This window comes from Papaver somniferum, chromosome 11 (assembly GCF_003573695.1).
Source record: "Papaver somniferum cultivar HN1 chromosome 11, ASM357369v1, whole genome shotgun sequence".
NCBI lineage: Eukaryota > Viridiplantae > Streptophyta > Magnoliopsida > Ranunculales > Papaveraceae > Papaver > Papaver somniferum.
The window spans coordinates 7684962-7710006 of NC_039368.1; the positions used below are offsets into that span (position 1 = coordinate 7684962).

The 25045-nt window shown below is 35.5% G+C and overlaps 2 protein-coding genes across 2 annotated transcripts; one reads left to right on the top strand and one right to left on the bottom strand.

Annotated features, from left to right (window-relative positions):
• Positions 1 to 16997: 16997 nt before the first annotated feature.
• LOC113322553 (putative phytosulfokines 6) lies at positions 16998 to 18182 on the top strand. Its single transcript, XM_026570660.1, has 3 exons — positions 16998 to 17388; positions 17513 to 17595; positions 17724 to 18182. Exons 1-3 carry the CDS (start codon positions 17286 to 17288, stop codon positions 17841 to 17843), a joined length of 306 nt encoding a protein of 101 aa, XP_026426445.1. The 5' UTR covers positions 16998 to 17285; the 3' UTR covers positions 17844 to 18182.
• A 151-nt stretch (positions 18183 to 18333) lies between these two features.
• On the bottom strand, positions 18334 to 24659 carry LOC113322552 (polyadenylation and cleavage factor homolog 4-like). Its single transcript, XM_026570659.1, has 7 exons — positions 23966 to 24659; positions 22506 to 22607; positions 22039 to 22302; positions 21785 to 21886; positions 21242 to 21679; positions 19282 to 20883; positions 18334 to 19063 (listed from the first exon to the last, which is right to left on the bottom strand). The coding sequence occupies exons 1-7, from the start codon at positions 24338 to 24340 to the stop codon at positions 19058 to 19060; spliced, it is 2889 nt and encodes a 962-aa protein (XP_026426444.1). The 5' UTR covers positions 24341 to 24659; the 3' UTR covers positions 18334 to 19057.
• Positions 24660 to 25045: the final 386 nt, after the last annotated feature.

Genomic DNA, 25045 nt, shown 5'->3' on the forward strand with positions numbered 1-25045 from the left:
TGATAAATGACGTGGAGTCTAGAGATCAACTACACTTACCATCCTAGTCCGAGACTTAGCTATATGTAGACTAGAAATCAAGGCTTATAGTTTTGGCAACTAAACTTGACAACCAAGCTTGAGATAGCAACGCTTGCGAGTTCGACCGAGAAGTGTTCTACATATTATAAGATGTGTAATGATTAAAATTCAGAAAAAAGTGATATAGAAGCTTATTGCAATACAATCACATAAAACAAGGTTTATGGTTGACAAAAGAATGGTAAAAAGTCACAGCAGCTAAAAAGGTTTTGATAAGTTGAAGTATTAGATGTAAGCCTATCATGCGCCACCTAGAGAGATTGAACCACTAACCTGAATAAAAAAATCCCGATCCAACCAAAGTGGGGTGATGATCTCAGTCAAAACAGATGACCAGAAGTACCTTGAACATGGGAAGTTGATTTCAGATGCAGAAAGCGATTTGACTGGTAAATCTCATGAAGAATTCTAAAATCCCAATAAGATGAGGATAAAATTCCACCGATCCGTAGAAATTAGTAGAAATCAATTGAAACCTTTTGATCGCTGCAGCAAGAAAAGATTTAGCAGACTCTTTCTTCAAGATTGAATCTAACCCAATTGTTGGAATTGGGGATAAAAAAAAACTAAGAACACTGAAACACGCAACAACACCAGAGATGGGAAAAAGGTTTTGACCATGAACACATCATCTTTGCACTCAGTAATTTCGTGAAGATTACATCTTGACTGGGGCCGGAGGATAAAAGCTTTAGCCAATTAGGTCAGGAAATAATCATGGAAAATTTTGTGATTGGATTTTTAGGGTTGCAGGGAAAACTCGAAGTGAAAAGGTTTTTCGGGTATGAAAGTGAAGAAAGAGAAAGAGACAGTATATATATCACTAAATCTAAATTATCTAAATTATTGTGCTTTAAATCATCGTGTGAAATATTGTACTTTTTCTTTTTTACCGAATATGAAAATAATTTTTCTCCCTTTTGTTAGTTTCAAAAAAAAAATTGTTGTGTAATGATAACGGTGTAGTCATGTAACACCAACAAACGAAGAAATTATTAAGTTAGAAAAGTATGATGAGAATAATCTTGAACTAGATATAGTAGCATCGTATGAAATGTGCCATTAGAATAGGCTTTTAAAACAATAGACATCATAAAAGATCGTTAGGTATGCACTACGAAAATATTAAGAATGGGATGCATTTCGGTTTAAGTGGAAAAAACAAGTCATTTTAAATTTCTACTTTGGCTTTATATATGTAAATTGTTATAAAAAGAATACAATAAAATATCTCAACAATGCCAAAGAAAAATAATAAATAAAAAAATGATTTTTTTGTATGAAAATTATTTGTTAGATGAAGTATTTTGGCTTATTTAAACGTGGTGCAGTCTTATGCTTTCATGGAGCCTTTTGGGACTCAAAATCTTTTATTACTTAACATATTTAGTAAAGTAATTATTATAGTCATATAGTCGGGACCAGGACTGTATAAAGAATACGAATATTTCATTTGACGAAAGTAACTATTTGCTGAGGCTACATCGTACTTGACGTATCCTTTCATTAAGATTGACGAAGGAGTTATAAAAAAATGGGGTTTGGTACACTCCTAAACAAATTTATAATCACATGTAACACTAATTGTGCTCCATACCCATTATGTCTTTATAGTGACCGATCAAAAATTGTTTTCTGATATGATTTTTTTTTATTACTCGGTCAATGAAATTTTACTACTCATCAACCAGAAAAAATTAAAAAATTAAAAACAAAAAAGAATTCTGAAATTAGACTAGCAAAACCAATCAAAAAAAAATATCAAAAATAGGAACCGGAGACTAAAACCAAAGTACCCTAAAAAATGATACTACTAACAAAATAGGGTTTTCTCCACCTAGATTTAACAAACTAAAGTATCCTTCGAGTAAAATATTTTACTACCGCCTTTGAGTAAGAACTGATATGGAGACTAGTAACTCTTTTCACCAAGTAGTGTCATTATCTCTGCGAGATAGTTGGTAAAAATTTTCAATCCACCTGAAACAACATACATAAATTTACCATCATCTTTTCTGCAAACAAAACCATATCCTTCAGGCCTAGGATTTCCTTTTGAAGCACCATTGTAGCGTACCAAAATCAAATTAAAATCAGGTAGCCTAAATCTCACTTCTACTACTCTTTGTATCTTCATATACCTTCTTCTTGAGTCAAAGTTCTTCAACATTTGAAATTCATAACTTGTGTCTCCTTACTGCGCAATATTTGTAAATTGCATAAATCTTGTCTTGAAGGAATTGAGGTAAGGGTTAAGATTGTCAAAAGCAACTCTATTCCTTGAGAACCAAAGCTCCATCACTGTAATAGAAGATGCAATAATCCAAACTTCCATTATAACATTATTCTTGTCCTTTGCGTACCTCATCATATTATCATATTTAGATCTAGAAACAGAAACATACTTCCAAGCCATTTCCAGATAATCGTACTAATTTTGCACTTCCAAAGAATATGTTTTATAATCTTTTCATCCTTACCACACAAATATATAACATATTGAAGCAATATGAAACCGTCTCTCTTTCATGTGATAATCTAAAGCAAAAACCCCTCTCACAAAATTTCATGCGTTAAAAGAAGTGATAGGTGAAGACAAGAATGCCAAAACTTGTTGGTCCAGTTCATTGCAGGATAATGAGTTTTAATTACGTGAAAAGCAGACTTCAAATAAAATCACCTTTCGTTCTACCATTCCACATCCTCTTGTCTTCCCCTATATTCAAATATGGAAGCTCACCAATGGAAACTAATTCAGCATCTCCCGAGGAATTGACCATTCACCATCAACAAAAAGATCAGCAATAAGTATCTCCTTATTTATTTCCATGTACTCATCACTTGGAAATATTTCATACCCTTGCACACTGAAATATTAGCACCATTCCCAACCAACCACCTAGTGTTTTGTTTCACATCATCGATAACCCATTTCAATCATGGCGAACTGAAGATTTTTTTATCCACTTTCCATTTCTATTAGTTATTTAGCTCTCCAAACCTTTCTCACTCCTTATCGGAGATCTGGATTCTCCATAACAACTTCATCAATAAAGATTCATCAATAACTCTTAACTGTCTAATACTCTAACCTCCTTCGAAATGATGAGTGTACAAAGTACACCACAATATTTTCGTTTCAACCTATTTAAAACACACCTTGCATGATCTAATATAGACAGAGACCGTCATGAACATTGATTAAAGATTTTCTGGGGTTGTAGTAATGAGGTTCAAACTCTCGGACTTGTGAAGGATAATTTTTTAAACTTAATAAAAAAAGATAAATATATACAATAAAAATATTAACACTGGTGCGAGAAAGTGGGACTAAAGATTCGACCATTTTTCATTTTCAAGTGGTTCAAAATTTAATTCTAGGCGATTACAGTTCAAAACAAAACAAATATTAACTCTATTCTTTGCCAAAGTAGATTCTATAAAATATTACTTGTATTTTATGAGCATGGAGCATCAAGAATCCCTAAGACTAAGCATGCTCCATCAAATAAAATCACAAATAATTAATTAAAATCTTAATTCAATTAAAATTGGTGCAAAAAGTAAATAAAGAATTAATTCAAATTACCACATGGATGAAACACGGCCCCCTCCGTCGTCCTAGTGCTTGGGGTTTAACTCGTCATATTAATCATGTTCTCAAAATACATAATTGTTGCTCAAAAGTTGATTAAAATGATAAAAATGAGTAAAACAGTGAATGTACGACCCACAGAAGGCGTCACAAAAGGAACGATAAGAGACAAGTGCTGCTGATGTTGAGACTGCACTGCGACCCTCCAGTGTGCGTCTCAGAAACTGTTGATTAACGACTGCTTACGCCAGTCTGTTCTTCGTGTTCTTGGTGTTCTTCATCATCAGCAGCAGCAGAAACAGAGTTTGATCAACTCGTGATTTCTTGCTCCTGAGCTATCCTCTCGACCTCCAACTCTCGACACCCTTTCTATGACCTCCAAGGACTCTATTTAAACCCGAAGCATGCATCGAATCTCCTCCATAACTCCAAAAATCCTCGGCAGTGAAAGAAAATATTTTCTGATATTTTCTTTCCTATTTTAGATTTTCACGCGTTTTCTCTGGTCCAGCACGCTCCAATTCGACTTATTCACGCCTCAACACTCTTCCAACGCCAGCAGAACTCCCCCATGCACACAAGAACTTCAATTTTGCTCGTGTTACAGTACACGTGCTCTGTTTTGGGTGTGTGAATCATACCGAAAATTCCAGCCAAATTTGATCGATCATGTCACCATACTATGTTCCTTAACCTATATCACATCTCTATACCAAATTTCAGCCACTGAATCGACCCATAACCCCTTCATTTTGACGATCGAAATTCTGACAGAACTATTTAGAAATTTCCCGCCTTTTTCCAAAATTTGAATTATGAGAAGAAAAGTGTCCTCCCCCTAATCCTGTACAGGTGTCCCTTTAGCAATTGGGGTGGAAATAGTAATTTTGGGGTGGAAATAGTAATTTTTCTGGGTTCCTCCGGTACATTTATGGGACGCTTCCGGTGCATTTCTGAGGTGCCTCCAGTACATTATCCTGGGGTGTAAAAGTCTACTTTTCGAGCTCATTTCGCCGCAAAGGCTTATTTCTCTAAAAACATCTACAAAATAACACAATAAGTACTTAATCGAGTCTAACAATACAGAATATTGAGAACAAAATAGACGCATAAATGCGTCTATCAAACATAACAACCATAAGATGTACAATTGGTATATAGTATAAATTTAGAACAAAGCAACTATGGGACCAAACCAAGTGTTTTATTAACGTACAAGTGTATTTACTTTAATTAAGACAAGCTAAATAATTCGGAAATAAAGTAAATAACACAACACAAGATTTTGTTAACAAGAAAACCGCAGATGAAAAAAAAAAACCATGGGACCTAGTATAACTTTGTATAGTTGAGACAAAATAAACTAACTCCAAGTTATTCAATTTCTTCAGTATCCCTGCACCCTACTACCAATCTGATCATCCCATGTGAATTCTAAGATAGAGTCCACTATATTAACTTACTTCACCCGCTGTGAAGACTTCTACGACTCAACTCCTTTGGATCAAATTCTCAAACAGTAAAAGACTAATATGTATTCGATAACCGCTCTATCAATCTCAAGAACTAAGTCCGAGATATTTGTTGAGTTACACAAATGCTCTTCCATTTAATCAATATAAACTCATTTGTATAGGTTTAGATCAACCAAGACCTAGATTAACGAGATAATCAAAATCTTAGTTCACAACCTATCAGATTCGGATCCTGAAAAGAACCACCAAATAGTAGATCATCGATCTAAAACAAGTTATGAAGGTCTATCAAAGATAAACAAACCTGTTAGATCCCAGCCACTCAAGTGTGAACGAAGTATAATCATATAGAAAGTTCATTTTTTTATGATATGAATTAAGATAGGCTTGTGATCATCCACTGTTAACATACTCTATTATGTGGGTGATTAATCACAAGGGAATCAAGTTATTTGTGCAGGTACATTGAAGACCGAGATTTGAAGACATTAGGATTTTCCAAATGGTATTATGATCTTTGTCTTTAATCAAGTTCAAGTGACCTTATATCATAAGAGAAGGATCAGGGAATAAACAAACTAGTGATTATCAAGGTTCAACTACCGTTAGTCAATTAAATCAATAATCGAAAACTAAAATAATAATAATCTTGTGGACTAGTAAAAATCAACATCATCGACAACAAATTTTACTAATAATGTTCATGATGATCACCATCTAAAGTGCACTTCTATTATGCAACTCTTTTCCACTCAGCTGATGTAATCCTGAAGCAGAGAAAATCCGTAGGCAACCGATACAGCTAACGAATCCATGCACAATGGAATGCAGCTTGTCATTTTAACTGATTATCCATTGTATTCAAACAGAAACCAATAGCGCAAGTACTAGAAGGGACTGCTCCAACGGATCATCAAATTCATCACCAACAAGAATTATATCATTTTCATGATCTACATATACAAGCTTCCAGTTTTACGTATCTAAATTAAACTTGGATATTGATTAGACGCATCATTTCAGATATTCACATCTACCAAGCCAATTTCAACAGCTGATTAATGTAAATATCTGAAATAAAAACGCCAACAAATTTTTTGTATCCATTATTCAGACAAACAAAATTCATTTTAAGTATGCTCTGAAATTTGCGCCTTAAGATGAAATTCCAGTAGAAAATGCAAAATTCAGTGTATGATATCACTAAACTCTATCTCTATGCACTGAAATGAAAAGCCGTTGAAATATCAACTTAATTGTCCCACGTGATTAGTCACAAGTTTTGTCCAACATGGGGATTAAAATCAACTTAATTGTCCACGTGGTTAGTCACGAATTTTGCTAGAGGTCAGTTCAGATTTAGTTTGGATTTCACTTCAACCTTATTTCATTTGAAGAAAAACTAACGACACTAGGTCCTCCAAGACAAAACGGTTAATGTTTACCAGTTTGGTGGGAAGGGTATCAAAACCCCAGGATACTCCCATTAACTAACATTGATATTCTGGATGAACCGAACAAAATGTGTAACCAAGATATATACTTACCATAAAAACCAAACTTCATCATCACCTCTAATAAGAACTTCCTGCTCAAAAAATCATAAGCTTGAGTCATTGTACACATTCTCCTTTAAATAAAAGTACTTTGTTGCATAGACACCACCTTATTCATCAATTCACACCTTCTAGTAGTAATAAATTGAGTGAAAATCTTAAAACTGAAATTACTCGTTCTTATGTCTAAACTGATTTGGCTTTCTAGCAAAACTTACTTTGGGAAGGAAAAATATAAAATTAGATTTCAAACATCTAGGAATGAAGCATGTCTCTAGCAAAGTTGTGAAACCTTAAATCATAAAGTGAATCGTTTTTCAATTTTCAGAACCGAATCGTATATTGAATCGTAAATTGAAGATTCTTTTAGTCATTCTTATATTACCTAATATATGGGGGAAAATGTTTATAAAAAAATCTGATAGATAAGCTTAATTATTTAAACTCATATATTCACAAAAAAAGACCATGGTATGGTTATTTGACTATCAATTATGTTAGAGCATTGCTCGGTCGAACTCGCATGCGTTGCTATCTCAAGCATGTTTGTCAATGTTAGTGATCAAAACTATAAGTCTTGATAGTCTACTATAGCTAGAGTCTCGGACTAGGATAGAAAGTGTAGTTGAGCTCAAGAACTCCATGGCAATCATCATACAAGGCGAACGGCTACTCAAGGAACTGGTGGATCTTCATCGACTAAAAGGTATGTGGATACTTGAACTTATCTATCACTCAAAAGTCTATTTATCTCCTATCTTGCGACAAAAGTCGTTTTGCTATATAGACTTAGATTATACACATTTGGTATTTCGAGCCGAGTTCATCTCGCCTATCTATTTCTCGAAATATGTGTTGGTAAGATTTCGCTTTAACCAAGTTCATCTTCACCTAGTGACGAAAGTCATGTTATGTTTCAATCACTTTGAAAATTGCTCTGACGAAAAATGGTTTGTGAATAACAACTATATAACGTCCTCTGAGAATGTTTCAATGATTGAAATGAGAGTTTAGATTATATAACCATTGGAGGATATAAGCATTGTTGTGGAAACACATATATGTATAAGTCCTTATTCCTTGAACCAAAGTTTGCGAACTTTGTTGATCAAGTCAACCGGAGTAGTGCGTGAGCTAAGTCCGCGAACCCAGTCCGCGAATTAGCAAAGTTCTCAAACCCGAGAATTTCTTCTGGAGTTTGTGAACTCCATCCGGGAACTTAAGTCAGCGAACCCAGTCCGTGAACTTGAGTAGGTTATATATAAAAACGATGATTGTGAACTTTTCCATATTAACTAAGGAATGCAATTGCAAACCGTAGCTATATATTTCATGAACCGATTCAAGTGAATCAAATTGGTTTTGCTTCAATTGTGTCTTGTGTAGTACATGAGATTTCCTTGCAATTGAAAAACTCTCTAACTAGTTCATTTGAGTCATTTGAACTAGTTATGGTGAAGACGAATATGGTTGATATGAAAGTGATCATATGGCTAACCATTTGGTTAACTATTGTTGAACCAACTAATGTATAAGTTTGGGTACGGTTATACAAGCTTAAAAACGTGCATTTCATTTGTGTATAACAAGCTATGTTTTCGATCTAACGGTTGATAAATATTACCTTGAATCTAATCAGGTTTTCATCTAACGGTGAATATTGAATTCTTTGTTACCAAGCTAACATTGATTGCAAACCCTGATTTGAAAAACTATATAAGGGAGAACTCTAGCAACTGGGAAACCTAATCCCCACACATTCTGTTTGGTACTAGTTGTGCTAATCTAGACCTTTGGTTTCTTCTTCTAAACCTGGTTAACGACTTAAAGACTTCATTGGGATTGTGAAGCCAGACCGATACTACTTTATCGTAGTTGTGTGATCTGATCTTGTTGTTTCTATCGTACGAGTACAATTGTAATAATTGGCTTGAGATTTCTATCTCCGATAGGCAAGATAAAAAGTAATCACAAACATCTTCGTCTCATCGTTTGTGATTCCACAATATCTTTTTTGGCTGCGTGGATTAAGACTACTGTGAGGTGATTGATAATACTAGGTTGTTCTTCGGGAATATAAGTCTGGATTATCTATTGGTTACTTCTCACCTTGATTTATCAAAAGATGGAACAAAACTCGTAGGTATATTTGTGGGAGATGGATTTATCTATTACCATAGAATTTTCTGTGTGATACAGATTTGTTTATTAAAGTCTTAGACTTTGGGTCGTCGCAACTCTTAGTTGTAGGTGAGATCAGCTAAGGGAATCAAGTACTAGTATCCTGCTGGGATCAGAGACATATGAGCATAACTGTACCTTGGATCAGTGTGAGATTGGTTGGGGTTCAACTACAGTCCAGACCGAAGCTAGTTTGGAGTAGGCTAGTGTCTGTAGCGCTTAATACAGTGTGTGTTCAATCTGGACTAGGTCCCGGGGTTTTTCTGCATTTGCGGTTTCCTCGTTAACAAAATTCTGGTGTCTGTGTTATTTATTTTCCGCATTATATTTTGTTATATAATTGAAATATCACATATTGTGCGTTGTTCAATTAATTATAATATCCGACCTTTTGGTTGTTGATTTAAATTGATTGACACTTGGATATTGGTCTTTGGTACCAGCCAAGTTATCTCTCTAGTATTTGATAAAGACTCACAGATTTCTATTTGCTTGAGTATATATCAAATCAAGAGATTGAGATATAAACTCTTTGATATACTTTTTATTTAGATTGAGTCTGACTGTCTAGTTGATTCTCTAGAAAGTATATTGGAGTTTTTCCATATAAATTGCTAAGCGAAATATTGGGTATGGTTGTTAGACCCCCGGTTTTTCAAAATTAGTAGGAAAGGGGGTCGGGAGTTCGAATCTCCTCAACTTAGTTTATTTTAAAATTTAATGATAATCTTCCAATCAATGGTGAACGTGGTCAAGAACCACATAATTGGAAGATATTTAACGATTCTAAATAGAAACGATTCAACAATACGACTTGAATCGTTATGAAATAAACTGAAGCGAAATGCACAATTTGAATCGCAAATCATGCGATTTAAAAAAAAAAACTATGGTATCTAGCGATATTGAATGGATTTTAAAATTCCCTCACGTAAACTTTCTCAAGAAAAACTATAGAAAAATCCAAAAAAAACCATCTGGACCAGATAGCTAGATCAAAAACAGCTTCCTTAGTTGCATTAGCATCAGGAATTTCTTTCAGATGCATCATCTCATTTTATTTATTTTTTGGAAAAAGGAGGATAACCTCGTATCATTGATTGAACATTTCCTTGTTCTCTATTTAGAGAGTTTTGGAGTTTGGTTACATATTGATTCCAACTTTGCAAGTTCATATAAACTAGTAAAGCATTTAAACTGATGTCTTTCCAAGTATGTTGTATTGCATACTTGTTACAAAACGCTGAGATATTTGCTTCCTCTATTACATTAAATCTTCTAGTTAAAATAAAATCAAGCGCTCGAAAGTTTATCTCAAATTTAGTCGTGTTTCCAAAGTCTGCGCTTATCCTGTACCATTGTTCACTTGTTGTTGCATACTTTCCTATCAGAAGCAATAGAGTAGGTTCATAATTGCTTCTAAACGAGATAGTGTGACCACTCCATTTTTTTGCCATCGGAATGCTGCTTCAGCCCCTTTCTTCTCTAGTTGCTCCCAGGAAGTGCAATCAACATTAAGTCATCTGGCTTCTCTGACTGTACCTATGTAATCACATAGTGTTAACCCAATTCCTGCATTTTCTACTGAGTTCATCATTGATAGAACTATATTCATTTTCAGAGTCATATTTTGTGGTTGTTCCATCATTTACTGGGTTTTTATTTTCATATTTTCATCATCCCTTCCATTGTAGTTTAGAGAATACGTTATATTGTAACCCTTTTTTGTTTATAGTCATGTAGTTATCGATATACTTTGCTATGCTATTAGCCGTTTTTATAATGTTTTGAATTTCATTCCTAAAAGTGATGTTACACCTTGCTTTCCATATATACCATATGATAACACTACACAGGAATAGCTTCAAAAATATCATTATCCCATATTGATAAGAAACTAAACCACTATTTTCATTTTCAAGTTCTCTATTTACACTATGATTCTATCTACTTTTTATAGAATTATGAAAGAAACTGGTTTTTCATCCTAGCCTTTTATTGCACAATTTCTTTGTGTTGATGAATAGGCACTTCCTATTTACCTCTAGCTACTACAAGCTTATCCATTAAATTTATATCTCATGAATACTGATCAGAAAGTAAAGAAGCAATCAACGCCTCATTTTCTGCCTCTTACAATCTCAATCTTATGTCTCCAAAAACATCCATATTCCACTCAATTATTTCCATTTTTTAACATTATTTATTTTGGTCATAAATACATTAGCAGCGTTACCACTCACATCTTCATTCCAAGCATTTTGAATTATATGCCCAAAACCCTCGTGCTCCGGCTAAACTTTCAGAACTCTAAAAGGAACATTTTTTTAGTCTTGGAATAGTTGCACTAGAACCCAACAATGGGATATGATCGGAAACACTTCTAACGCCAACTTTGTAGTACACTACTGGCCTGGATAAAGATTTAACCACATCTGAATAAATTTCAATCCAAAATATAAACTATCTTTTTTACTCCAACTCTGTCATCACACCAAAGTAAGACTGCACAAGAACCGGTCACTTGTCCATGTAGAGGACTGGAACCGGAAAAACCGCACCGAAACCTGTGTTGGCGGTATAGGGACCGGGACAGAATATGAGAACCGGGAGAGGACCAAGTACAGGGAACGGTTCTTGGGTGGGGACTCGCTTGTACCGGACCATAAGAACCGGTTAATACGAGCCGTTGAGATCTTGATCAGTTTTAATCACAGACGTCCATTATAGGTATACACTATAGAGAGAATCAGTTCAATCATCATTTTTCTTCTTCTTTTTTTCTTCTATGAAGAGTAGCGGAAGCCTACTCTTCACTGTTCTCTCTATCACCATCTGTCCATCTCTGAGTTCGATCTGTTCACTTCTTCTTCTTCTTCTTCTTCTTATTCTTCTCCATCTCTGACTGAGTCAGGTAATTATTCTTCTCCTTCTTGTTCGATTTGTTTCAATCTTTGTAACTCTCATGGATTGATTTAGGGCTGGAATCGTTTGATTTGAGATTGATTAGACTTTTTACTTTCTAGTAAACCCTTGTTTTGTTTGTATTAAGAGATTCAATATGTGTTTGTGACTGATTTAGGGTTTTGAGATTGATTTGGGGTTTGATTGTGGATTGATTTAGAGTTTTTACTTGGGTACAGATTGAATCTCTGATACATTCAATCTATCTAATGGGTTCTGTTTTATCTAATGGGATCTGTTTAATTTTGTCTAATTTTATCAATTTCTATCGTTTTCATGGTTAGGATTAGGATCTTCTATGATTCTATCTACATAATGTATACCATAATATGATTACTCTTTACTCTTTTCCATGGCAATACTGCAATAGCATAATATGATTTGAACATCACTCTCTTTTAGTGTTGACTGTTGAATTTGTTTCTGTTTTCTTATCTTGTTAATTACTCAGTTTGGTGGTAGTGATGGTTTGTGTTTTGAGATTTGTATTTATAGGAAGCATGTTATTTCAGTTACTATATGTTTTTGCTTTTCGGCGGTTAGTGTTTTTCCTTACAGAATTAGGTATTTGTATTTGCTTGTTGTTTGTGGTTGTAATACACACAGGTAACATGTTGTGCTATCAGCCTATCACTGGCCCTATTGGGAACAATGGGAAGGAATCTGCAGATTTGTGGCTTAGGATTGCAAGTGCAGGCTGTGCACCCATCCTTTTTTGTTTGCAAGATGATTGCATTTCCTTTCTTGTCGTAGACAGACATATGGAAATGTTGTTTGTACTTTTTAATATTTTGTAATGTTGAAAATTGAACTTAAGTATGTAACAAAATGAACTTATGGAAGTGTTGAACTTTTTTTTTTTAGTCAATCAACAATTTCAATTCATTCAATCAAAATAGTGATTACATGTTCGCTTACAAGATCAACAAAAACATCAAAATACATAAAAAAAAATATCAAGATAATCAAAACCCTAATACAAATAAGGATATCAACTACAAGTAGATCGCGAAGATAAAGAGCAATAAACCGCAGAGATACCCAATTTTTAATTATGTACAAGGGAGAGATGATGGTATATTCAGAAAATAATTCCGACCATTTGATTTGATTGTATTCATCCTTGAAAAGAGATGCTCCTGGAAGGAGTATTTTTCCCATAACCTTGTAGATCGAATCGTTGATGTTTTTGAACCAAGAGTAGCAAGCCGTGAACCAGCCATCAAAGATCGAAGAACTCGCCACACAATGGCGAAGAAAAATCGCCCCAAAACGGCGAAGAAACATGTCAAAAGACACAAAAAATGATGTAGAAACATCTTATTCAATAAACCATTACCTAAATCTAGAAAAGAAAATGAAATCCTTGCTCGGATCTGGTCTAAAAGGACCAAATCCGAGCAAGAAAGATGAAAAGATTCTTAGGGTTTTTATTAAAAGGGAAGAGAAAGAGAAGAAAGAAAAAGAAAGACTCATGTATAGAAGTGTTGAACTTAAATATGTAATGTTGGACATAGAACTTATGGAAATGTTGTTTTAGTATTTTGTAATGTTTTTCAGGTAAAAATCAGGTACCAGTCCTCAAAATGAGGCACCGATAAATACCAGGTACAGGGACCAGTTCCATATAAAAATTGGACCGTACCGGAGCGTGTGCAGCCTTACACCAAAGTGTATTGCAAAACAGATTTATTAACTTGTACTATCAGTTTAGAAGCATTAATACAGCTATTTACTAGGCTATGTTTTTTTATATTGATTAATAAAGCATCGGTAATTAATTAAAGTAGGCTAAAGAAACAGGGGACATTATTAAGTTTTTTACTGTGCCATGTTAATCGATCATCGACCCAATCATAATCGACGGTCGAATACACATATGACTTTGAAAGAAAAGAATATGGGAGAAAGTCCAAAAACTTATGTCAAATAGGGTCTTCGTAGTCAACGTTAAATTGGTAACCAAATAGGATAACTCCAAGATACCAAACAACAAATTACCTGAAGAAATTTCAAACATTGTCAACATTATAGTATTAGTGTAATTTGTCACTTTCTCTACTCTACACCTTCACTAAATAAACGTTAAGCCCACTTTCTTTAGCCTCATTCGTTAATTAGACTAATTAGTGAAGATGATGCAACTTTCCTTTTAATAAAGTTGGAAGCCCGACTAAACCATGATCAAGTAAGTATACCTCGTTCGATAATAAAGAACAAAAATATGTGAAGTCCAAATGAAATGAACATATGAGTTTTATGTCTTCTCTCATCGTCAAGTGATAATTAGGAATCTGATTTGCTTGGAATTAGATAACTAGAAATCTGATCTGATTTGTTCATATCTATTAGATAATCCTGATTGAATAAAACACTATTAGTTCTAATGATCTTTCTAGAGACAGAATTTGTGGCATGGTATAAAAGAGAAGAAACTTCTTAGGAAGTATATTTATAACCTTTATAATGTAACAAAAACCATTATAAAACCATGCTAATTACTCTGGGTATGAAGTTTTTCAACGACTAGAATATTTGACTAAAATACCAGTTTTTCTACAATTAAAATATCAGTTCAATGTTATTTGACTAAAATATTTACATGGTTGAGATTAAGTATAATTTTTCTGCTCTTGATTTATGTTAAAAGACGAAAAACGAAGTATGCTGAATAGTGTTTTTATCTTTTAGCATGCTATTTAGAATGGCGTTTCACACTAGTCAGATTACTTTTTCTTCGGATTCCCCACAACGTTCCACAAAATCATAGAACATGGCGTGGAAAAAATGTAGATGAAACCAACTTGCAAGCTTGAAATAAGTTGGATTACAACATAAGACTTATTCTTAGATGCCCGCAATTTCACTTTCATTGTCTTCTTTCTTTAATCGATAACTTTTCATCTGCTTCATAACAAAATGAAAAACGCAACTTAAACGTGAACACCTTAATAACATTAACAGTAACAACTTTGAAGTCTCCACCATTCATCAATTGACACTTACCTACCCATCCATAGTTATGGCCATACACATCGCTATTCACTACATCAAATTCGGATATATGGCCTGCAATTTCCTATTGGATTAAGATAATAGCGAATCTGGTTTTGCTTATCTATTAGATAACACTTAGCACAATTGTTAATTGGACAAAAACCCAACCCCATCAATCCAACCAAGAGATCTGTATACAGAAAGAATTTGTGACATACAACAGCATTACAGTAGTATGGTAGTGGAGAAATCGCATTTGAAGCAAATTTACAAAACAAAAAAGAAAAACAACTTTTTAGTTGTGATAACAGATATGGTGTTATGAAATTGACTTATTTAAACTACTTTTTCATTTTTCAAACATGGATTCATTGAATGTTTACTACCACCATTCAACCCTAATCAAGTGTAAATTCTCATATATCAAAACCAATGAAAGAAAGTATGCGAACGAATCAAGAGCATCAAAAAAAAATATTCTAAACCTCTTTTCTTTGAAACCATCGGAAGCCCACAGACTTGGAACGTTGGTTTCGAATTCAGGTAATGAATATCAATTCGAATTCAGGTAATGAATATCAATTTCTAAAAAATAACCGTATATTTTAACTTTCAAAATACGGCCATTGACCATCTTGATCGTAGTTTGGTCCCTAAGGTTTGGTAGTAGGCCATACTCACTGATCAGAGGCCAAACAACCGGCCTATCTATAGAAACCTATTGAAAGAAAGTAATGTAGATAGGTGGGAAAAGAATAAGTAGGGAGGGTTTGTTTCAACAAGAAAGAACCATATATAATGGCAGCATTGGAATTAGGACAAACGCCCTAAAAAGATGTAACATGCATATGAGGCTAACATGACATGACCAAAAGCAGTGAAATAAAACAACAACAACAACAGAGTTTAGCTGGAAAGAATGAAAAGTGATCTCTCATTCCCTCCATCAATGCAAAGTGATTGCAAAAGTTTTCCTCCACTCACTATCAAATCCTATTTCAGTTTGAACCTTCAATGTATAAAATGGTCAGGTTAACATTGTCCTCTTTCACTTTTTCCTCGTCAAAAACCCTTTGGCATTTCCATGATGTCTTTGTGTCAATGCTACATTTCAAATCTGTGTGTTGGAAAATATCTCGATATACTAGTATACGATACTTATACTTAGGAATATGAACTTTTCAGTTCTTATGTACATACAAGAAGACAGCATACTATTTATCATTCAACATGTAGTTGACAAAAATCACAGAACTCTCCGGCATATGCCTTTCAATCTGTGTGCACACTCGACAATTTTTCTTGCTTGTCTTTTTCTATGGACAAGTACAGGAATGCAACCTGAACGCGTGATCTTTGATAGCTTATTGGCCTAGTTCCATGATGTTAACTTAAGACTGCATCCTGATTTACCCAGTTTTGAAGACAAGTGAAATATGTGTTTTCGAAAGTACAAAAGCCAATGAGATTAGTTTACGATCATAATATCCGATTATACCCAAAAGCAAACAAGAATTTAATTAATTGTATAAATATGATTGCATTTTGTTAATAAGATTTGTCTAAGGATTACCAGACATTATTTCTTTATGTTTTATAGATTCATTTCTCTAGAGAATTGCTTCACCAGAGTACAAAACTTTGTGCACATTATAATAACACAGAGATAAGATCCTCTATCCTTTGATTATTTTATGCACATCACTGATCCCATTGTTCATCATCATATGGCTATGCATTTGGATGTGTACGTACTTGTGCGTTGGAATAGCATTCAGAGGGCTTAAAGTTTAAACACTAGTGCCCTCCATTGTTTAGGCTTTTTAACATTATATCGAAACAGCTGTCAGCTCTACAGTCAAGAAGCTGGTGATATGTTTGATTCAATGTTGACCACTAATCAAGATATTCCTTGAGATAGAGACACTGTTAGTGGTCCACTCTCCTCCACTGTATGGTGGTGCAGCACCAAATTAAACAATATGTCAACTGAAATGGGAAACCAGTCTTTAGTGGAGACAGAAATATACAAACAATGACTGTTGAGTCTTGTAGACGATAATAGAGTATATGGAGTGATGGAGAGTACATATACTTAGCTGCAGGGTCAAAGTGGGTGTTAGGTCCATTTCATAATAATTTAATTTTTATGTTTTCATGTGACCAATAGTGCAGTGGTGGCCTGCCTAGCTATTCTTTCTGCATGTTCTGTGTTTTTACTATATATATGTTCATAATTCACCTCCACTATACTACTACCAAACAACAACAACAGCAATTACTTGTTTCTTGTTTTCAATCACTCTACTACCACCAAACAACAACAACAACAAGTACTTAGTTTCTCATTTTCAGCATCATAAGCATCTTGAATCCTTGATATCTTCTAGCTTGTGCTTTAGTAGCTGCTTGGAAGCGAAACTAGCTTCTCTCATCATGAAGCAAAGCATTAACTTTTATGGAGTTCTTGTTCTTCTCTTCTTACTTGTTTCCTGCGTTACAACAACTACAAGTGGTCGTGTTCTTCTTGAAAAACAAGGTTGGTACTGCTTGGTAGTTGCATTCATTTTCATGGACTTGTTGTTCTTTGTTATTCTTGACATGTTTTTACAGTTATGTTATATATCATGATTCATGATGTTTGACATGTTTATTTTTTTTAGGTGAAGATCATCATGACACCAACCTTACAAATGGGTTAGCTAGTTCCAATCTGCTAGAGTTAGAAGAAAATGATACTTGGAAGGTGAGAGCAGTTTCAATTTAAATCTACCATTTTCCAAAAATAGGATAAAATAATTTTAAGTTTTTTGTTTCTGTTTTTATGAGTTAATATTTGGTCTTAGTGCTTAATTGATGTTATTATGTTTACAGCTGATGGGTATGGAAGATTGTCATGAGAGTGGACATGAAAAGGAGGAAGAATGCTTGAAGAGAAGGATGATGGCAGAAGCTCATTTAGATTACATTTACACCCAACACCATAAGCCTTGATTGGAATGAAATTAGCATGGAATACTCTATTTGATGCTGATGTATTGCACCACCAACTCTCCCAACAGCGAAGTATTTTTAGGGTTTAACACCAATGGTCTTTTACATACCTCTAGTTTCTAGATAGGTTTCGAAATTACTCTATAAAATATTGTAACTAGCTGCTTAAATCATCATATTATTATTTGGAAATTAAAAATGGTACTCAATTATTGATTTTCCTCTTCTTTCTTTTTCTTAGATGATGTGATTTTTTGGTCCCATCACAAATTTTTCACTGAAGTGCCGCTACCTGTTATTACTGAAGGAAGAAAAGAAAACAACTAGAAATTACTTCCTGAAAAAAATACTTCATTTCTTGTTGACTTAAAGGTTACAAGTCTGCGCCAGTTATTTGTGGTACCTGGAATAACCCCAACCCTTGAGTTGTGGAATTTTATTTTTATTTTTATTTTTCCGCCTCAACTTGTGAATATAATATACTGAAAAGTAAAAAGAAATGACAATTCTCCCAATCTTTTTTATTTTTCCTTTTATTTTTTTCCGCCAGCAACTCTCCCAAGTAGAGTAAAGAAAATAACATCATGGTTGAAATTATTCTGATAATTTCTACGACAAAAAGATCATGGACTACAAATGGCACCCACACGGATATTGCTGTTAACATTTGGTTACTATGACTTTTTTTCTTTTTACCGTCATGAGGTCAGGCGATATATCTAATACAAATTCCGGAATATGAGTGTTTTGTTTTGTTTGTTATAATTGATCCTACTCACAGTACAGAGAATGGGTCATAAATCCTGAGTATCTCTAGGGGTTGTTGCGCAATAAACCCGTTACAATCTTGTACTCGATAGCTCTGGGTAGTGTTGTTTCCTGGTAGATTATAAACCACCCAGATAGTTATAAACTACCCAGATACATGTCTTCCATTTGTAGACAGCGACAGAATCAAGTAGTTACATTTTCAGACAATAATCAAGCAGCCACAGAGAACACACGGGATTCCACTTCCCTGATGCAACTTGGGTCAGAGCAGATGCTTTCGGCTACTGGACTATCACCATCTAGGGTGCAGCACTCCGCCGCTTCACCTAGCAGCACAACGCTTGTATTACTCTCCCAAAAACACCGTTTTCACAGTTTAGGCTGCTCTCATTTCTCTAATCTGTTTTTGAGTAAGCTCACTTAGGAAAACCTGTTTAATCCTACTACATCTGTGGCAAAAAGAATGCCGGATCCAGTTAATATCAAAAGGGGATAAAAAACAAAATAGTAGGTCTACTTTCAATGAAATTGCTTCAACATGTGGTATGATAGTAATCAAAGTAATAGGGTGGGCCAAATGATAGCGAAGGCTGGTTCTGGTGGGTCATACTTGGGATATTCTTTTTCTTGCAAACCTAAAAGACATTCAAAGCAAAAATTTATTTACCTGCTCAACTTTCTTGGCTAGACCCAGGTCATAAACTGAACTTGGCGATATACAGCTTGCATGCACTATTGGACCCCCACTAGAACTTTCATCTATTGTCCATGATTTGCCTTCTGTTTCAAGAGCTGGGACAGTCATATAAACAGCTCCTTTATACATCCAAATCTCCTTTTTATGACTGTAAAAATCTTCAAAAAGCTCTCCACACAACAAGCACGCACACTGACTCTCATCTGCAGGGACCTCAGGTTCGTCCTTTGACTTCTCCAGTTCAGACGACAGGGTTGTTGTCCCTGAGATCCAATCTACTGAACTCAAAAACCACTTTCTTGAAACGCTATTGGAACTGCTTGCTTCACGCTTTTTCAGTGCATGCCACTCCAAGTGCCTTTCAAGTCCTCCTTCAAGTTTAAGCCGCAGACCACATATGCTGCACTCATGAGGAAGGTCTTCAAAAAGGTCACTAATCACTGATGGATGTGATTCTCGGAGAAGTTCCGGCTTAAACTCAAAGCCTATGAGATCCTTTATCTCTGACATCTTTGGTTGAGGCATGGTAGGAATCTTCTCTGCCTTTGATTCAGAGGGCTGCCATATATTACCATGTGATAATAAAGAAGCAGAACCAGAAACTGGCACCGTACTCCTTGTAGAAATGGGAGAGCTCTGGTGTGGGAGCTGACCGGGCCCCTGGGTAGAAGATAGCTTCGAAGACTTTGCAGGTGCAGAGATCAACCCCTTCCCAACTAATGTGTTCAAAAGACTTGAAAGTGGATTCTGTGCAGCATTAGTTGTCTTAGTCGTTTGTACTGACACGGGAGGAGGAGGGCCAGGTGGCAAGGGAGGTGCTACCAATGTCCTCTTAGGATGTTTGCTGGCCATGGAAGCAGAGGATGGCGCTGAAAGGGTTGGAGGAGGTCCACTTGGAAGAGGTGGCTGAATATTTGAATGAGAGTCCTGAAGTTCTAAACTGGGGATGCCGCCGGATACAGTCTTCATCATTGCAGCCAATAGATTACTTCTACTCAATTGCCCTGCAATATCTGAAATGTTGCCTGAATTGCTCAGCTCTTGATGCGGCAGTGGAGGAGATGAGCCCCTTAAATTTTGAGGGTGATGGTGACTTTTAGACAAGAAAGAATCTTGAGATGCCTGGTTAAACTGTCCTGCTAACTTCAATATTTTTTTTTCAGGTTCTGACTGTTCAGATGGAGAAGCGGACCGCAGAAGCTGATGCCGCTTTTGTCCAAAAACTCCACCAGATCCTGATGCTGGGTTCATCAGAGACCCGCCAAAATTAGCCGCGCCTACTGGAGATTCGGTTAGACTTTGACGTCCTGCTCTGGCTGTAGATGAAGCCATGCCTGTTAACCCACTGAGGTAGGTGGAAGGTCCATCAGATAGTCCCGAAAATCCTTCAGGGGTCACCTTATGGTTCAAACCATTAGCTGTGTGCGACTCTTGCAATGCCCATGTTGACGGTGTATGATGGCCAAATGCAGCTTGCTTTTGGTATGCCATGGACGATGAATCAGTTGAAGTTTTTCTGTTAATCCTCGATCTAATATCACTGTGAGGTTGTGTAAGGCTATCTTCAAACTCCTGCAAATGGAAGAGAAACACTAAGAAAAACAAGCATCTGCCACACAAAGAAAACAAAAAACTACACACGATTCCAGCACTTATCTTCCTGCCCCATGACCCATTCAAAACAAGAAAGGAAAGGAACTAAACCTATCTTTTCTTTCAAAATGCTGCGCTGTTTTGTGTTGACAATGGTTTAGAGATGGTGCATATTTACCCTAGACTTTAAGCAATATGCTAGTTTCTATGTGAAGTCTTCAATTGGATAAATTGAAGAAACAAAAAGTATAGTCACCACATAGCAAATAATGAAGTTCGCCGCATAATCAAGTTCCTAAAACCTCATTATACAGAAGTTAACCTTTCATTTACTTACCGGCTTATCGTCATTCTCGGGAGGCCAAGTATCTTGACTAGAGCTATCATGCTCTCTCTGTCTGGATTTCATGTCATCCCACAGGTACTCCTCTTCTTCAAAATTCTTCCAATTCCCCGGCATCCCTCCTAAGATGCTTTTATTCATAGCTTTCTGCGAAGGTTGGAGCTGAGCAATGACTTGTGAAGATCTGGGTGTTCGAAGGTTTACGGATCCATTATTACTGTTGACAGTATTCCTTTGGCTAATTGTGTCAGTGGCATTGCCACCTGCTGCGTACCAAGGCTTTCCAAGTCCTTGTTCTAAAGCCCGCTCACTACGTTTTCTGATTTCCACCTCTGAATGCCTTGAAAGATCAGAACCATATTCATTATCTTCATATCCTACACTTGTCTTCTTTTCGAGCTCACGTAATGCAAGTCGAGGATCCCTATTAACCTGGATCATTGAACTCATGTTACAGGGCAATTGCGATGAATACAGGGCACTATAAGAAGAAAACAAAAAAAAAAAAAAAAGGAAAAGAAGATAAGCACACAATACCTGCTTTATTGGTGGATCTGCCCATGGCCTTCCACGGCCATTGATGGCCGTTTTAACAGGCATTGTTGTATCCACTGCAGCAGTACTCTCATCAACTTTTGCCTTTATCACATAAATGTAAGTGAAAAGTCAAACTGACAGTAATTTGCCATGCCAGACACTTGGCCAGACAAATTTCCAACCCATAAAAATAACAATAAAGTCGACTAGTTTACTAGCTTTTATAAATGCTTTGAAGCAGATAATAAACTTACCCTGTTTGACTGCTGAAGCCGCTGCCTCGCCGCCTCTAAATATTTGGGATTCACATGGATGCTATTTGCTGGTCGTTGGGACTGAGAATCGGGCCTTGGTGTTGGGCCTCCAGAAGATGAAACATTGGTTGCTGATCCAAAACCAAACTCCTTTTCAATCTGCTGAAGACAAGCAGGAGGGAATACACCTTTCCATGTCCCAAAAAGATGTCGCATACTGGTATGCATTGAAGCATCGACCTGTCTGTACACCTTGCCAAAGACCTGGAAAACACTTTGAATCAGCAAACAGTATACCATGTGGTTGTCCTATACCAATATTTGACTACATAATTAACATAGCAACATCCAATTTTCGCTATCAAAAGCAAAATGACATCAATGGAGGCAGAATTTAACAACTTTTCTGCTCAGGAATAACTAAACAGTCCCCGAATTGAGGAAAAAAAAAGTATGAAGAATCAAACCTCGGGCAGCCTCAAGGCGAAGTATCTGATGTAATCTCTGCCAATATTCTTCACAATACTATCCAATAGGTATAGCGATGGTAACTTCTGCTCAGTAGGAACCTGTAAAGTAATACCAATATTAACAAAGTGTACATATAATCTTCTTGAAACCGCAGCAAAAACTGTACATAAACTATGATGAATTGCCATTCCAGAACAAACAAAAATAAAGATAAGCTGTTCTACTCAATAACTCTGATTTGAGTAGCTCCATAACATAAAAAAGGACAAACCCTTCGAACATCTTCCACCTTAAAACCCAGGAATGAATACTACAACTTGGATACTGACTCATGAATGCTCCCGAAAGAATTACATACTGAATAGTGCCAGGTGAGACTTGGATTTATATGATTTCGACATGTTAACAGCCAAAAAAGAAGAGTCCTCTAAATCCTGCAATTACATCCACGAACGTAGAACTTGTCCCATGGATAGCGAAGTCCAAAACCTCATGCATATTTTCATATCAGGGGTAAAAAAGTCCAATGTAATTTCTCCATTCCAGCAAACTATCAACTTCTTAAACCTTTACATCACATTCTCCATCCGAAGAGTCAACTTGGACAAAGTACCCAAAACATCTTTCTTAGTAGACAAGATCCAAGCACCCAATTGAAACTTTTAAGTAGATTACAATGATACACATGATTCCACAAACACGGAATGTAAAATGACTTGAACATATAATGAAACTAGAAAGACATATAATGAAACTGGAAAGAAACACATCAATGCCCATCACTAATACGAATCCAGCACTTATCAGCCAAGTGTATTTACAGAAGCTAAAAGAAGTGTAAAACAGGCACAAAGAGAAGTTTAGTTATAGCTTCATCATCGTAACACAAACTACTGTAAACAAATCATTGCTACCAACTGTAAACCAATCATTCAGACAAACTACTGTAAACAAATCGTTGCTACCAACTGTAAACCAATCATTCAGACGATAATAGTACCACCGAATGCAATAAAGCAAAAACATTGGACCATGAAACTCACGATTTAACTCATCTGTATCGTCCCAAGTTTTGTTTACTGTTCATTTCAGAATCTTAAGCATTTGTCATTTGTGTCACACATAATGCAAAGACAACTAAAATTAAATTACACTGTGTTGGATGCCTTAATTCTTCTTTGGGAGATTTCAAATTGGAAGTTAATATAGGGAAACGAAGGAGAAATCGTTATTTTGCATCAAATTTCGTAGAGAAAGCATTAGATCAGACACCAATGATTCTATAAAACAATGCATCTTTTCTCAATCACTATATTTTTTCCCCTCTTTTTTGCTTTTTTACAATACCACCACCTTTTGTGTAGTTTAAATCTATGGACACACAGAAAAACAAAATTAAAAAATCTAACAGTTACAAATAAGGAAGAGAATGAATGTCGTAAAAAACCGGATTCACCTCGAGAATATTAGAACAAATAGCCGCAGCAATCCCTTTAGCAGCATGAAGGTTCTCCCCAGCTATAATCGTCAAATTCGTTATTATCGGTTTCGAATTGAATGTTAATTCAGCTAAAGCAGATTTATATTCACTAACTATTTCTTGATGTTGTTGTTGTGCTTGAAGCTGCTGCTGATTATTAACCCTAGTTGAAGTATCGTTGTTTTCTCTAACCCTAGATAGAATCGTTGATGGTGGCTGAGCTCCTCCACCGCCGCCTCTTCGAACAACACGATGATCGATTAAAGAACCATTAGAAGATAACTCTCTTTCAAGATCTTCAACTAATCTAGGTTTTTTCAAACCTGGTCTACGACTACTCTCCATCTCCATTACAATCAACAACAATAACAATCAAAATTTCTTACAGGAAATCACAAGATAGAAACCCCTAATTCTATTGAAACATTGAAAGAAAATACAGATAGAAATAAGAAACCCTAAAAAATTGAAAGATCTAAAAAAATTCTTTTATATCATGTTACAATTTCATGAATTAAAAAATACTAATAACAAACAACATGAGAGAGTTCTTGGATCTTCTGAGAAAATCTTGAGTCTTCGAGCGATGGATCTGAAGATTTAGGGTTTGGAGATCGAAACCAGGGAATAATATCGGCACCCTGTGATATGGAAAGAGGGACGAAAGAGAGAAAGAATGAGGAATTGATGATATTTGGGTGCGAAACAAGGTTTATATTGGTGTCATTTCTAGGCAGTGGGCTCAAGCTCGTGTCTCAGCTCTTTGGTTCGATCCAGTTCCTAGCTTGGGCCTGCTGGCTCTTTTAACGAACGATTTTTGGCACCACTGTTTTTTTGGGAGCATTGTTTTTCTTTTTTTTTTGGAAGATATTTGAAGTAAAACTAAGTCACCTCTTATCCATATATTTATCTTAATACCAAAATTTTTCTTTTCAATTAAGTTAGTGTAACGATTAGTTGAATTATTAGTTAACATAATCAATGATTAGTGTAAGATTAAATCAAAAGAAAAAAGAAAAATCTATATATAGGTTTTCAGAGAAAAGTTTGGTTAGG

Bases quoted from the DNA above. Each gene is read 5' to 3' on its own strand.
- LOC113322553 (XM_026570660.1), top strand. From the start codon at position 17,286: ATGAAGCAAAGCATTAACTTTTATGGAGTTCTTGTTCTTCTCTTCTTA. The intron at 17,389-17,512 runs GTTGGTACTGCT...TATTTTTTTTAG, and splicing joins TGTTCTTCTTGAAAAACAAG to GTGAAGATCATCATGACACC. The intron at 17,596-17,723 runs GTGAGAGCAGTT...TTATGTTTACAG, and splicing joins AAGAAAATGATACTTGGAAG to CTGATGGGTATGGAAGATTG.
- LOC113322552 (XM_026570659.1), bottom strand. From the start codon at position 24,340: ATGGAGATGGAGAGTAGTCGTAGACCAGGTTTGAAAAAACCTAGATTA. The intron at 22,608-23,965 runs GTGAATCCGGTT...ATTACTTTACAG, and splicing joins TTTGTTCTAATATTCTCGAG to GTTCCTACTGAGCAGAAGTT. The intron at 22,303-22,505 runs GTTTGATTCTTC...AGTGTTTTCCAG, and splicing joins TCGCCTTGAGGCTGCCCGAG to GTCTTTGGCAAGGTGTACAG.